Source organism: Magallana gigas, chromosome 7, assembly GCF_963853765.1.
Source record: "Magallana gigas chromosome 7, xbMagGiga1.1, whole genome shotgun sequence".
Taxonomy (NCBI): Eukaryota; Metazoa; Mollusca; class Bivalvia; order Ostreida; family Ostreidae; genus Magallana; species Magallana gigas.
In genome coordinates this window covers 29,176,705-29,192,070 of record NC_088859.1, presented here as the reverse complement: position 1 = coordinate 29,192,070, position 15,366 = coordinate 29,176,705, and the positions used below count along the sequence as shown (strand labels likewise).

The following is a 15,366-nucleotide window of genomic DNA, read 5'->3' as shown; positions in this document are numbered from 1 at the left end:
TAAAAATCTTCTTCTCAAAGACTATTAGGCCAGAAAAGCTCAAATTAAAATGCAAGCATCCTCAGGTAGTGTAGATTCAAGTTTGTTCAAATCATGGTCCCCGGGGGTAGGGTGGGGCCACAATTGGGGGATCAATTTTAACATAGGAATATATAGATAAAATCTTTAAAAATCTTCTTCTCAAAAACTATTAGGCCAGAAAAGCTCAAATTAAAATGGGAGCATCTTCATGGAGTGTAGATTCAAGTTTGTTCAAATCATAGTCCCCGGGGGTAGGATGGGGCCACAATTGGGGGATCAAGTTTTACATAAGAATATATAGAAAAATCTTGAAAAATCTTCTTCTCAAAAACTATCAGGCCACAAAAGCTCAAATTAAAATGGGAGCATCTACATGTAGTGTAGATTCAAGTTTTTCAAATCATGATCCCCGGAGGTAGGGTGGGGCCACAATTGGGGTATCAATTTTAACATAGGAATATATAGAGAAATCTTTAAAAATCTTCTTCTCAAAAACTATTAGGCCAGAAAAGCTCAAATTTGAGTGGAAGCATCCTCAGAAAGTGTAGATTCAAGTTTGTTCAATCATGGTCCCCGGGGTAGGGTGTGGCCACAATTGTGGGATAAATTTTTATATAGAGAGAAAATCTTTAAAAGTCTTCTTCTCAAAACTATTAGGCCAGGAAAGCCCAAATTTGAGTGGAAGCATCCCCAGATCATATAGATTCAAGTTTGTTTAAATAATAGTCCAGGGGTAGGGTGAGGCCACAATGGGGGATGGATTTTTACTTAGGAATATATAGAGAAAATCTTTCAAAATCTTCTTTTTAAAGAGTATTTGGCCAGAAAAGCTTAAACTTGTGTAGAGGCATCCTCGGGTAGTGTAAATTCAAGTTTGCAAAATCACAGTCCCTAGTGGTAGGGCGTGACCGTGATGGCGGTTTCAATTTTTACATTAGAATATATAGAAAAAATCTTAAAAAATATTCTGGGAAAGTTTTCGGTCCAAAACTCATTACTTAGTGTGAAAGCACAGGTTATGAGATTAAAGGTAGATTTCAGTTTGATGAAACCATGATTCCCTAGAGAATAGTGGGGCCACGAAATTGGGGGGGGGGGGTTATAGGAATAGAGAAAAATCTTCTTACAGGTACAACAACAAAAGGGGCTTGGTGTTTACCAAAAAATAAGAGGTGGATAAAAATTGGCAGATTTTCAATTTTTTTTTAGTAAGATCTACTGTACTCAGTTGTCAAGATATTTTGATACTGTAATGCTAATTTGGTTAGAATTAAGGCAATTGTTGCTCAGGTGAGCGATATGGTCCCTGGGCCTCTTGTTTTTATTAAAATCATTTACGCTTGTTTGGAATAACACAAGTTGTATATGTTTCAGTCAACAAAAATACTGTTATGATTACCATATTTTGCCAAATATGAAGCATACTTTATTAGCTAGACTATTTCAATGTGAGAAAGGGGTGCATAATATATAATCCTAAACGGATTTTTGTCTTATTTTCCTTCCAGGCTGTCATATTGGAAAAACATTTTGTAGTTTAAACATACGTACACTTCTGTTTGTTAACGGGATATTTAAACCTAATTTAATCTTTGTTCAATCTGTTAATTAATCTGTGCATGCCGCCATTACAGATGTTATAAATGGATATGCATAATCCAAAATAAAACGTTTAAATTCACTAAAACTTTAAAATTGTTATAATATATGGTTTTACTTATATGTAAGCATTTGATGTATAGGTTTATATACTATATATAGACAATTGTTTAGGATCTTGTTGAGAACTGCAATGCTCAACATGTGATATGACTATAATTAAAATCACCCTGTAAGAAAAGGGACTGATTATAAACATAAGAATATCCAAGGGAAAAATGGATTTTTATTTATACAGGATCTACATGTATCATGCTACACTGTCCAGATATTTTGTATTGTGACTCTATAAAGCTGTATTGTGACTCTATTAAGCTGATTTTATTATGCCTATTGTTGCTCATGTGAGCGATTTGACCAATGGGCCTCTTGTTTAAAACTACACAGTTTGAGGGTTGTAAGAAAAGTTCGCGTACGAGTTTGATCATGCGTTGACCTCGCAAGATGCCAGCAAAACATTTCAGATTTAAATTTCTAATTTCAAAGAAGATGGGGGAACAAGATAGCACAAATGCCCATTTGGTTTTGTCGTAAAAACGAATTTTAAATTAATTTTTTCCAGCTAAATATACTAGATGATGTTATATTACAAGTTTACAAAAGCACAATTTCTAACTATATTCAGTTTTGAATATTTTAACAAATGAAAAGAAAAAAAATTAATTCTAAAGTTTTCGTAGTATCAAACCCACAACCTAAAAACCCTGGCTCTATAATGTTACCTAATGTCTGGTGCTCTAACCACTGAGCTATTTCAGGCACAACAAACTTCATTGTTAAATGCTAAATGCAACTTCAACCATAAGTTTACGGACTTGTAGTATATCTCTAAAACGTTCAATTGTTGGGATACAAAAATGACATTTTTAAAGTATAGTGGGTCATCTCTCCACATTTTTGTTGATTGAATCGGTTTGATTTCCTTTAAACCTTATATAGACTATGACAAAAATATGGAGCCAAGACCCACTCTATAAAAGAAAAGGCATTGAAATTGTAAAAATGACACTATTTGGAGGGTTTGACAACCATACGCGAGTTCAAATCAACCTATTCCAAATATTTAACATATTTAAAGGTTATAAATGGATGTTATGGTAAATATACATTGTTTTCAATACTTTAGAAAGAAATTATGAGATTTGTTCATATTTTAATTTTATAGTATCTTATCTATCCTCATATAGGCGGTTTACACACCTTATTCACTCATTTTCTTTCTAATAAATATGTAAAGATTTGTTTTTTAAAAATGCACTATAAAAAAATTTACAGCTTACTTATTATGATAAGTTAGGCTTCACGGAGCATGTCAGTTATTAATTTTTATAATTATTTGTACTCATTTTTCTTTATTTAGAAAATGTACCATTTTAACTCATAAAAATAAACAAAAGGTCATTTTGTAAAAGTTTCACTAAAACTGAAGAATTTCTGACCATTTCATCGCCGAATATGGACAACCCGTTCTTAAAGATTAAGACAGAAACGTTATATAGCGTCAATGGACATCTTGGAGCACAAGTCCTTCATTATCTATTGTATGCAAGCAGGAAAAAGCTGATAAGACCAAAAGGTTCTTAAATGCTGCTAGAGATGGCCCACATGTCTAGGACAATGGTTTACAAATGGAATCAAATGTTTAGAGATGGAGGACTGAGATTTTGAGCTCTTGTTTCAACACTCCACCCCCCCCCCCCCACCCCAAACTTTTTTAACAACCCTCGTACAAATTTAGGTTGACAGTTCCTTGCGACTTTTTGTATGTTTAACATAAAAAGCAGAATTGCATAAAGGTAGCTTACTAAGCCTACTTCAGGTAGGTAAATCAAGCTACCTAGCTAAATCTAGTGATTGTACTGGACCTGTATACACAGATGTTTGGATAGTATATCATGCTCATTTTTTATAGCGAACATATGTTTTAGAATATATGATCAACATATGTTTAACATACGTTGCAATTTCCTTTATTCTCTAACAATTTTCAGTATCTTTGCCTTCGATAAAATAATCATCAAATTTTTTTGTGTTTAAGTAAAATAATTATTGGCACATGGCCAGGAATGGGTTTGTTCAAACCCATGATTGCTTTTCTGTGCGCCCCCCCCCCATTATAATACATAATCTGCTCCCTGTGTGATGGAAGAAATGTGTCTAATGACATGTAATACTGAGACAAGTGGAGACTGCATAACCATGAATTAATGAAACTGCACAAGACAGAAGAGAATTGTTCTTTGTCTTCATTTTTTGTTTCAGTTACTATATATTTGTAGATAAAACTAAAATTATAGTATACATTTTCTTCTTGCAGCTTGTAGTTCATCGACAAATGAACAGAGTGAAATTATAATAGACTATGGATCAATTACGGTATATTATATCATTGGGTTGTCATGTGCCGGGACAATCATCATTCTTTTAGTCATAATTGTCTGTATTTTGGTGAGGTAAGATTGGCTAGAGGTGTTTTTTTTTACCCCTCTCTGACATTTTTTTTCTTTTTATGTATAACATTATTGTTACTTTAAAAAATTATTTATTTTATTGAATTCAATTTGTGAAATTTGTTATACTATGAACATACATGTATAACTTTCAGTTATTTGGTTTGTTTATGACTGACTAAAGACGTTGATTCATTGTGTGTTTTATGTTAATTTACACATTTTAGACTATTTTTTAGGAGACAACTAAAACTGGTAAAGGAGATGCATTCTTTACATTATGTCAAAACAACGGACTCGTCAACACAGCAACAAATTGATGCAAACGATGGCACTCAATATCAAGAACTAGAGGAAAATCATTATCACTATCTTACTCCTGGTTATGAAAATTCAAATCTATAACCAAGTGGTTTAAACCAGCTCCATTAACTCAACAGTGCAATGAAAAGTCATTAAAAAAGTGGATAACTGTCAAATAATAAAATGGTTCATGATTTATGTTTGATGTACTTTCAATGCTTGTGTTTAATAATATATATCGGTAAAGTCAATTATTTAATCAAGGAACATCTATCAAACAATTAATAAACAAGATACGTATGTCTCATAACTTTCAGTGCATTTATATGATCCCAGAAAAACCAACTTAAAACCAACTTTAATTGGTTTTGTGAGATCATCCTAGTAGCATATTACTCACCACATATCAGTCCTTTACTCTCTTGTATTGGTTATAAATTATCTACATAGGGTATTAGCAACAAAAGAAGATGGGGGAATAAGATGGCGCAAATGCCCATTTGGTTTTGTCGTAAAAAAGATTTCAAAGTTTTTTTCTAACCAAATATACTAGATGATGTTATATTACAAGTTTACAAAAGCACAATTTCTTCTAACTATATTCAGTTTTGAATATTTTAACAAACGATAAGAAGAAAAATTAAATTCTTAAGTTTTGGTGGTATCGAACCCACAACCCTTGCTCTATAATGTTATTGAATGTCTGGTGCTCTAACCACTGAGCTATTTCAGGCACAACAAACTTTGGTAATTGTTAAATACTAAATGCAACTTCAACCATGAATTACGGACTTGTAGTATTTCTCTAAAACGTTTAATTGTTGGGATCGAAATGACATATTTAAAGTATAGTGGGTCATCTTTCCACGTTTTTGTTGATTGAAATCAGTTTAGTTTCCTTTAAACCTTATATAGACTATGATAGAAATATGGAGTCCAGACCAACTCTATAACAGAAAAGGCATTGAAGTTCTAAAAATGACACTATTTGGAGGATTTTACATGCATACACCAGTTTTAATCGACCTATTCAAAATATTTAAAGGTTATAAATCGATGTTATAGTAAATAACTAAATATACATTTTTTTCAATAATTTAGAAAGAACTAATGAGATTTGTTCATATTCTAATTTTATAGTATCTTATCTATCCCCATTTAGGCAGTTTACACGCCTTATTCATCCATCTTCTTAGTTAATACCTGCAGGGAAAGCAAAAGATGTAATATAAATTAAGGTAATTTGTTGGATTACTACATTTCTTAATAATATTTGTATACTAAATGTATAATTGTATATCAGTCAGTATAATATATGATTACCTTTTTTGTTTGTCAATTTTTTTGAATTGCAGATAAAGATTTCAATACCGTTATGAACAAATTTTGTTTAGCAATAAAGCAGGAAAAAGAATGTTTATTCCAGATTGTTAAAAAAATTCTCAATAAATTGATGAAATAATCATATTGCATTATACAATTATTTCTTACTGAATTTCATTGTGAGCTGAAAGCTCAGTTGACTTTTTCTGGCACCCTCTCTCTCTTCATCTATACTTCCTGCATTTTAGACTTTTCCAGAACCGCATGCCAATTTTCAACTAAACTTGGCACAAAGCATCCTCTGTCATACTAAGGGGATTCAAATTGTTAGAATTAAGGGCCACTTTATCTTTTAGAAGGAGATTATTAAAACCACACTCTGCGGGTGCGTTTTAGTGATCAGTCTGTCGGTCCATCCTTCCGTCCACCTGTGTCCGAGATCTCTTGTCAACAGCATGTCTTCTCTCCCCTTGCCCTAATCTAGCTCATACCTCACCCACAGAGTGGTAAAGGTGTGCAGACACCTTGAACCATGTGTCTAGGTCAAAGGCCAAGGTCATAGCAGAATTATATATAAAATCCTTGTCCGGGGCATATCTTCCCTTTCTTTGGTCTAAGTTGACTCATACCTCACTCACAGTGACAAAAGTTAAAGGATGTGCAGTGACCTTTAATGAAGTTTGTAGGTCAAGGGTCAAGGTCATAGTGAACCATGTAAAAATCCATTTTATAGAGCATATATACTTTCCACTAAGCCCTATCTGGCTCATGCTTCACATTAACAGAGCTTTTGAGTAAAGGGTATGTTGTGACCTTGAACCAATTTCCAAGCTTAAATGTGTTGGTCAAAGCAGAATTATATTAAAAATTCCTGTCTGGAGCATATCTTCTCTTTTTTGCTCCAATTATATTTATCTTGTACTTTACCCATGTGATGCGTTTGATCAAAGGGTATGCAGTTCAATTTACATATACCTTGAATGATGTTTGTTGGTCAGGTGTCAACATCATAATTCCTTTTTAGCTCACCGAGACGAAGTCAGAGGGAGCTTATGCTATACCCTCGGCGTCGGCGTCCGGACCTAGTTAAAGTTTTTGTTGCAGGTCCTGTATCTAAGCTATTACTTGTCCTATCTTCACCAAACTTGCATGGATGATGCATCTGGACCTACTTATGGACTTGAAAGACTTGGATGCTGAATCTGAGTCCTAAATTTCAGATGCTGGAGGAGGTTAAGGTTGTTGGACCAGGTTAAAGTTTTTGTTGCAGGTGCCCTTTGATAGCAATGTCTAAGTTACTGCAGGTCCGTACTTCACCAAACTTGCATGGATGGTGTGTCTTATGATACTGATGCACCAGACAGGCTTGAGTGCTGAATCTGAGCTATAGATTTCGGATGCTGGAGGAGGTTAAGGTTTTTGGAGCTGGTTAAAGTTTTTGTTGCAGGTGCTCTTTGATAGCAATATCTAAGTTACTGCTGGTCCGTACTTCACCAAACTTGCATGGATGGTGTGTCTTATGATACTGATGCACCAGACAGGCTTGAGTGCTGAATCTGAGCTATAGGTTTCGGATGCTGGAGGAGGTTAAGGTTTTTAGAGCTGGTTAAAGTTTTTGTTGCAGGTGCCCTCTGATGATTATATCTTAGTTACTACTTGTCCTAACTTTACCAGACTTCCATGGATGGTGCGTCTTATGATACTGATGCACCAGACAGGCTTGAATGCTGAATCTGAGCCATAGGTTTCAGATGCTGAAGGAGGTTAAGGTTTTTAGTGCTGGTTAAAGTTTTTGTTGCAGGTGCCCTCTGATGATTATATCTTAGCTATTACTTGTCCTAACTTCACCAGACTTCCATGGATGGTGCGTCTTATGATACTAATGCACCTGACAGGTTTGAATGCTGAGTCTGGGCCATAGGTTTCAGATGCTGGATATGGTTAAGTTTTTTGGAACAGATCACATGTTTAATAGATAATAGTACTTTTTCAAACTTGCATAGTTGATTAAACTGTAGTATGAATGAATCACAGAGGAAGCTTCAGATGCAGAGCTTGATCTCCATTATCAAGGATGCTAAAAAAATATATCTTAGTTATTACAGGTCCCAACTTCACCAAACTTGAATGTATGGTGTGTCTTATCATACAGATGCACCTGACAGGCATGGATGTTGAATCTGAGCCATAGGTTGCGGATGCTGGAACAGGTTAAGGTTTTAATTGCTAGTGCCCTCTGATGATGATATCTTAGTTATTACTGGTCTGAACTTCACCAAACTTGCATGGAGATGCGTCTTATGTATACTGATGCACCTGACAGGCTTGAATGCTGAATCTGAGCCATAGGTTTCGGATGCTGGATGAGGTTTAGTTTTTTTGGAACAGGTCACATGTTTTATAGATGATAGCATGCATAGTTGATTTAACTATATTATAAATGAAACGCAGAGGTTGCTTCAGATGCAGAGCCTGATCTCCATTATCAAGGATGCTAAAGAAATCTCTTACCTCACTCAAACCTGCTCGATAGATAGATGTGTTTGTTGATAAATGATATAACATGATTCCTATGATATAGTATTGTATGGTATGAAACAATATTGTTTAATATGATACAATATAATATCATATGTAATATTATAAAAAGTTATATGATACGATATGATATTGTATAATTTTTTTGATATTTTATGTTATGATATTGTATCATGATATCGTTATGTATAGTATTGTATATTATGATACAATATTGTATAAAATTATATTGTATTATTGATTTATTATTTAATCACATGATACTATTACATAAGATATTGCAAAATATAATATTGTATCCTATGATACTAAATTGTATATTCTATAATATTGTATCATACGATTTTGTATAATATGATATTAGTTTCTGTAATATAATATTATATCACATGAAGTTGTTTAATATGATACTGTTATATTATATAATATCGTATCATACAATATTGTATAAAATGATATTGGTTTATAATATGATATATTATCACATCACATGAAATTGTATTGTATGATATTGTAAAATGTATTATTGTATCATATGATACAATATGTATAATATGATATTGTACTATATAATATTTTACTTTATCACATAATATTGTATCATTTGATTTGTAACAATGTTGTATCAAATAATATTGTATCATATGATACTAATAGAATCATTCATTATTACGAGTGTGGGATAGTGAAATTCCACCGAGGGGACAAGATTCACTGTCTAGGACGAGGCTTTGCCGAGTCCTAGACCGTGAATCTTGGCCCCGAGGTGGAATTTCACTATCCCACACGAGTATATAATGAATGATTATTTTTCTCGCATTATATTAGCTTAAAAAAATGATGTTTGACAACTTTCTGTTATGACGTTCAAAAGATTACTTTCGGTTTATCCCTCCGCGTGCTTCAAATAGTGCAAGTTAAATGAAAGCATACGACAGTTTTTTCAATTAAAATATGAAAAATTGTAATTAATTATGCAACACAATTACTTAATGGATAATCTCAATGCACTATTTTGCATTTCCCTACAGCAGACAACGTTTGTTTACGTTTTAAAACAGCGTAGTAATACACAGTGTAAGACAGAAAAATCTCACACTGCTGTCTCACACCGGACAAACCGATCTCACACCGGTGATAATGCGAGAAAATATCATATTATGTATAAAAAATGATACAGTATCATACAATATCATACTATATTATACAATATAATATCATTTGTTTCAATGTTATGATGTATTATGTAATATGATATTGTAATATAATACTATATTGTTTTATATATTATGATATTGTATTATTTGATCAATTACAATAATGTATAACACAATACAATGTCATATCATGCGTAACAATATCATATCTCATCATTGTTTATTATGGTATTTTATTGTATTATATGATATATGTTGTAAATATGATAGAATGCAATATTTAATTTTATATTATTGTACAGTGGGGCCTCAGATATCCGGACGCCAGATAACCGGACGCTTCAGTTTACGGACGATTTTACTTGGGAACAGATTTTTTTATACGTTATTTTGTCTCATTTATCCGGAATTCCGCGTTCCGGATCCGGACGGTCTGTTTTTACCACAAAACACTGATTTACTACTAATCTTGCTTCATTTAACCGGACGGTAAAATTTGATGATACCATACTCAGTACAAAAGTTTACCAATGCGATTAAGTTTCACACCTTTTTTACGTGCTAGACCCTGGTGAGTAGCTTGTATAAACACACTGACTTCCCAAATCACTTTCAAAAATTGGAAATTTGCGAACAACAGTGTATCACACACATATCACATTTGGACACAAAGAATTTAGCTAGATTCGGTTATCATTATTGTCCGGTTGATATTTCATGACAAAATAATAAAATAAAGCAGAGTTCTTTATATCTAAAAACGTTAATATCAATAGACAACTCTAGCATGTGGTGCTATATGGTATGAAAGGCAAAAAACCTAGTATCAACACTGGGAGCCATTGTATACAAATACATAATCATTCATGACAACAATAGACACATTTCAGATATCCGGACGCTTCACCTATCCGGACGATTGGACTTGGGAACGAAAGCGTCCGGATAACTGAGGCTCCACTGTATTTATTAACATTTGAACATATGATTATCATACAATCTTTTAACAGATGATATACGATATTGTGTCAAAACAGAATCCATGAATATCCAAGATCATGAAGTATGATTTTCATTTAATATGATAAAGGTTGTCTCATAAAGGTGAAGTCTCATAAGGGTGATGTCTCGTCTCGGTGAGCTTTGTAATCTGTGATTACCTATGTTTTAGCTCATCAACCGAAGCCAGGGAAGCTTATGCTATACCCCCTGCCTTTGGCGTCCGGACCTCGTTTAAGTTTTTGTTGCAGGTCCTTTATCTAAGTTATTACTTGTCCTTGCTTCACCAAACTGGAAGATGGATGATGCATCTGGACCTAGTTATGAACTTGAAAGACCTGGATGCTGAATGTGGGCCGTGAATTTTAGATCCTGGAGGAGGTTAAGGTTTTTGAGCAGGTGCCCTTTGATAGCCCTTTGATAGCCATTTCTAAGTTACTACTGGTATAATTCATCATGCATGGATTGTACTTCTTATTATACTGATGCGTCTAAGAGGCTGGAATGCTAAATCTGAGCCATAGAATTCGGATGCTGGAGGAGGTTAATGTTTTAGGGCTGGTAAAAGTTTTTGAAGCAGGTGCCCTCAGATGATTATCTTAGTTATTGCTGGTCCTAACTTGCATGGATGGTGCATCTTATAATACTGATGCTCCCGACAGGCTTAGTGATGAATCAGAGGTTTCAAATGCTGGATGAGGTTTACTTTTTTTGAGCAGGTCACATATTACGTGAAATTAATCGTATTTTATATATATTTATATATATATCCAAAGTCTCTTTTTCAATGAATAATAAAAAACTTTTAAAACACTGTTTCAAAATATTTCGACCGTGTTACCGGTCTTCATCAGTTGGTGTTTATTGTCTATAGCAACACAACGTAGAACATATACTATGACGTCACAATGTGAATACAGTCTGTATGACAGGTACAATAGTTTCTAATTTGAATTACGCACATTTTTATAATATGGAGTTTTGGACTTTTTCGACAAGAATGTCGAGAAACCCCCATATGAATAATGTTAAATAATATTTAAAGATAAAATTAATTCAATCAAACTATGTATCAGTGATAGAAATATTTCTCGAAAATTGTATGGATCCAAGCAATATTGAACTCTAGTCTCGTTCAACCAAATGCTCGGCTGACACCGTAAATCTCCGACAAGAATTTGCGGAGACAGCCGAGCGTCGAGTTGAACGAGACTATATTGAACTCTAGCGTAGGAATACATACGACTACAAAAATATTCAAATTGTTCGTACAATTTAAAATCTGACTATTTTGAAGGTACTTATAAATAAGTTTCCTTGAAAAACAATGCTTTAGCATACATGACATCGAGTTTATCAATTATTTTCAAGAACTAAGTCTTGTCAGCAGCAATGATTTGTGCTGAGGTCCAAACACTGTTTCACTTTCGGTTTGTCTGTGTGACTGCATAGGAGAGTTGATTAAAATCAACTCCCAAAAACCATACGCCAGCCATGGTAAAACGCAGACGTGTTGGCGCTGTTTGACGTAGTGACGTTATTATTATGATGTCATTTTTACGTTGTGACGTTATCAGCAGTATTTCACGAAACACATAGATCATACGATGTATATTGATACAAATTTTAAAAAATCAATAATGAAAAACAGAACCTGAATATATTTATTTATTTTTTTTATTTTAATGAATATTTTTTCAAATTGCCATAGGCCCTGTGGCACTTAACGTAGATTTTCAAATAGGCCCAAATAGGCCCTGTGGCACAGAAATGGTTAAAAGTTTTTTATTATATATATATATATATATATATATATATATATATATATATATATATATATATATATATATATATATATATATATATATATATTAAATATATTATATTGTTGTATATTATATTGTATTATATGAACGATGTTGTATAATATGATATTGTTTTATATACTATATTACTGTATCATATGATATTGTATGATATGATACTACATCATATTATATCATATGATACGATATCATATTGTATCATATGATACATAATTGGATTATGTTTCATATGTAATACAATATCATACATTACAATATCGTACTATATTATACAATGTGATATCACGTTACAATATTGTGATGTATGATGTGATTTGATATTGTATCATGTGATACTATATTGTATCATATGATACTATGATATTGTATTATAAATATTAATATTAATAAAGGCCACACCGTTGAAGTTAGAATACTCATATGGCAAAGCAAAATATATTGATAGAGGAAAATACTGGTATGTTGCAAAAACATTAAAGAATCAAGAAAATAGTACAGTCTGGTGTGCAAACACGTCCACCAATTTAAGTTAATTCTTACATTTGTTGTTTAAAACCACGATGACTGGAGGAGAGAAAATGTCGATTCACATATACCCCCAACAGCAGGTTAAAGTTATTGCATTTTAATTCGTCAAATGTAATAAAAGCAGATCAGGTACGGTACCAAATGTATGCCCAATACTAGTATTAAAGTGACTAAGTGTTAACTCAAAAAGAAAATATTAACCATGTCTGGCAACAACCATGCTCTAATAATTTCACATCCTAAAATGAGAGGCCCAGGGGCCACATCATTCACTAGAACAACAGCCTTAACGGATCAAACAAAAGGCAAAAGGTAATGAGGTAATTTAAGTTCGTTAAAGGGGCATGGTCACGATTTTGGTCAAATTTTATTTTTCTGGTTTTATTATTTGCAATGCTTTAGAATGCATTTCTAGTGATCAAATGAAATTTGGGTGCCATTCGTTGAGTTTTAAGCAAGATACAGGGCTCACAATTCTTCGTCATGTAAACAAGGCTCTTGCCCTGTTTTTGTTTACATACGTTCAATATACCAGTAAAAATTCTTTTTAAAGCTGGTTTGTCTATCTTATTATTCATTTAACGCATACCTAAACAGTTCCTAACGATTAACACATTTATTTTAGGTCTAAAACTGGAATTTTCACTTCAACATTCGGAATGTAAACAAACGCTTTGTTTTCATAGCGAAGAACTGTTAGCTCTGTAACTCGCTTATAACTCAACAAATGCAACTCAAATTGTAGTTGCCTATTAAAAATGCTTTACTAAAGCATTGTTAACATTCAAATCGAAAAAATAATTGTTGACCTAATTTGTGACCATGCCCCTAGCTTTAACATTCACCCGAGTACCACAGCTCATACACAGACCTGTTGAGGAATCTCAAAGATGCAGTAAGTGTCATTCTGGAGTAAAAACAAATAAAATTATTATAATGACGGCCACCTCGCTAATTTCAAAATGGACTATGGAACCTATGATTTTGGTGAAAAAGATCGCAATAGAGTGCAATATTCTGATAGGAAGTACCGGTATCTGTTAACTTTCAAAATAGGTTTTATGTGTATATGTTTTCACATACTTAAACAAGGTGGCTAACATACATGTTTTATTTAATACAACCTCTTTTCTTTAACCCCCAGGGGCTAAAGAGAAACTCCCCCAGAGCATTAAAAGGAGAACAAATACCAATCTACCTTTATATCTCACTTATCATGCTTCAGCTTTTGAATATTCAATCTCTGTTTCACCATGTTGTCTTTATTTGCCCATACACAAACTTGTTGAGGAGGTTAAAAGCTAGTGTGTTTCTCACTTCTCATATTCCAGATTTTGAATATTCAACCTTTATGCTGACATTTATACCAAAATCATTTTACATGTACTGCTTATCAGTGATTTTGGTTAGCCTATTACTGAGTACTAGTATTACTTTACTATTAACAAGTCTCTTTGTTTAGAAAGTTCAAAAACTGTTTTTGTTTTTAATGATAAATATGCTTTCTTGGCCTTTATACATTTTTATAGCATGCTATAAATTTCACGATGCATGTCAATAACGTGTTTTCATTCTATAAACACAAGAGGTATTGGTTTCCAAATTAAGCCACACGATGTTTTGTGCCTAAATTTTGACCGTTTACTGTGATAAATGTAAATTGCAATATTTTGGCATTAATGGGTCTAGACTCCATCATAAATGTACTTGTTTTAAAAGGATAAGCCTTCATTCTTTATAATTTATTCGATCAGTGCTTACTATCTATTCAAGATATATTACTAAAGTCAGGTACTCTACACAATTGCGCTGAAAAAAAGAGCTCCATTCATCATCAGCAGATAAAACATTATAAAAAAAGTTTAGGATATCATTGTATATTTTATACGTGAAAGAAAACAAAATTAACGTAAAGTAATTTTTAAAAATCACCCTTTTCAATGAAATATAAATGTGAAGTATTCATATTCCTACGCTATCTGCCTCCTCATTCGTTTTCACGAAAATATAGATCATTCTTCGATTGACAAATTTTTCACTAACGAATATTGCTTATATTATAACAATAATTATATAACTTTCATGATTATTGTTCGTTAGTTATCACATAATCTCATTAATTATTTATTGTGTTTGAGTGGGTTTTTTTCTTTTTTCTAATGACGGAATGGTTAAGCAACACCTGCAACATATTAAGGATGTGTGCACTGTTTGCTAGTGACGCAGATTGGTGGCAGTATTTGCTACGGACATGAAGAACTATATTCGCCATGATTAACTTTTTTAGTTTGACAATTAAAATAAAGTTAATGTGAAAACCATAAATTTTACTGGCGTGGTGGATAGGATGGGGTTACACGAGGGGGGGGGGGGGGGGGGGGTAGAATTTTTTACATATGAATATGTAGAGAAATATCTTTAAATCTTTTTTTCTAAAATAAAACATTTGCCCACAAATGCTGTAGCTTTAGTGAAAGCAACTTTAGTTAGTGTAGATTCAATTTTGTTTAAATCAAAATCTTTTGGAGTAGGATGGGGCCACATAGGGGATCCAGTTGTACA

The 15,366-nt window shown here is 33.0% G+C and overlaps 1 protein-coding gene across 2 annotated transcripts in view; it reads left to right on the top strand.

The window, feature by feature from the left end:
- Nucleotides 1-15,366, top strand: part of LOC117684422 (uncharacterized) — a 339,336-nt gene that overhangs the window by 188,323 nt on the left and 135,647 nt on the right. The window contains exons 41-42 of one of the 2 annotated variants that reach the window (XM_066067795.1): nt 3,998-4,133; nt 4,370-5,830. The exons of the other annotated variant lie outside the window; for it this stretch is intronic. Coding sequence (XP_065923867.1) covers nt 3,998-4,133; nt 4,370-4,535 — 302 coding nt within the window. The 3' untranslated portion in view covers nt 4,536-5,830. Of the gene's footprint in view, nt 1-3,997; nt 4,134-4,369; nt 5,831-15,366 lie in introns of those variants that run through there. 2 annotated transcript variants of the gene reach the window in all.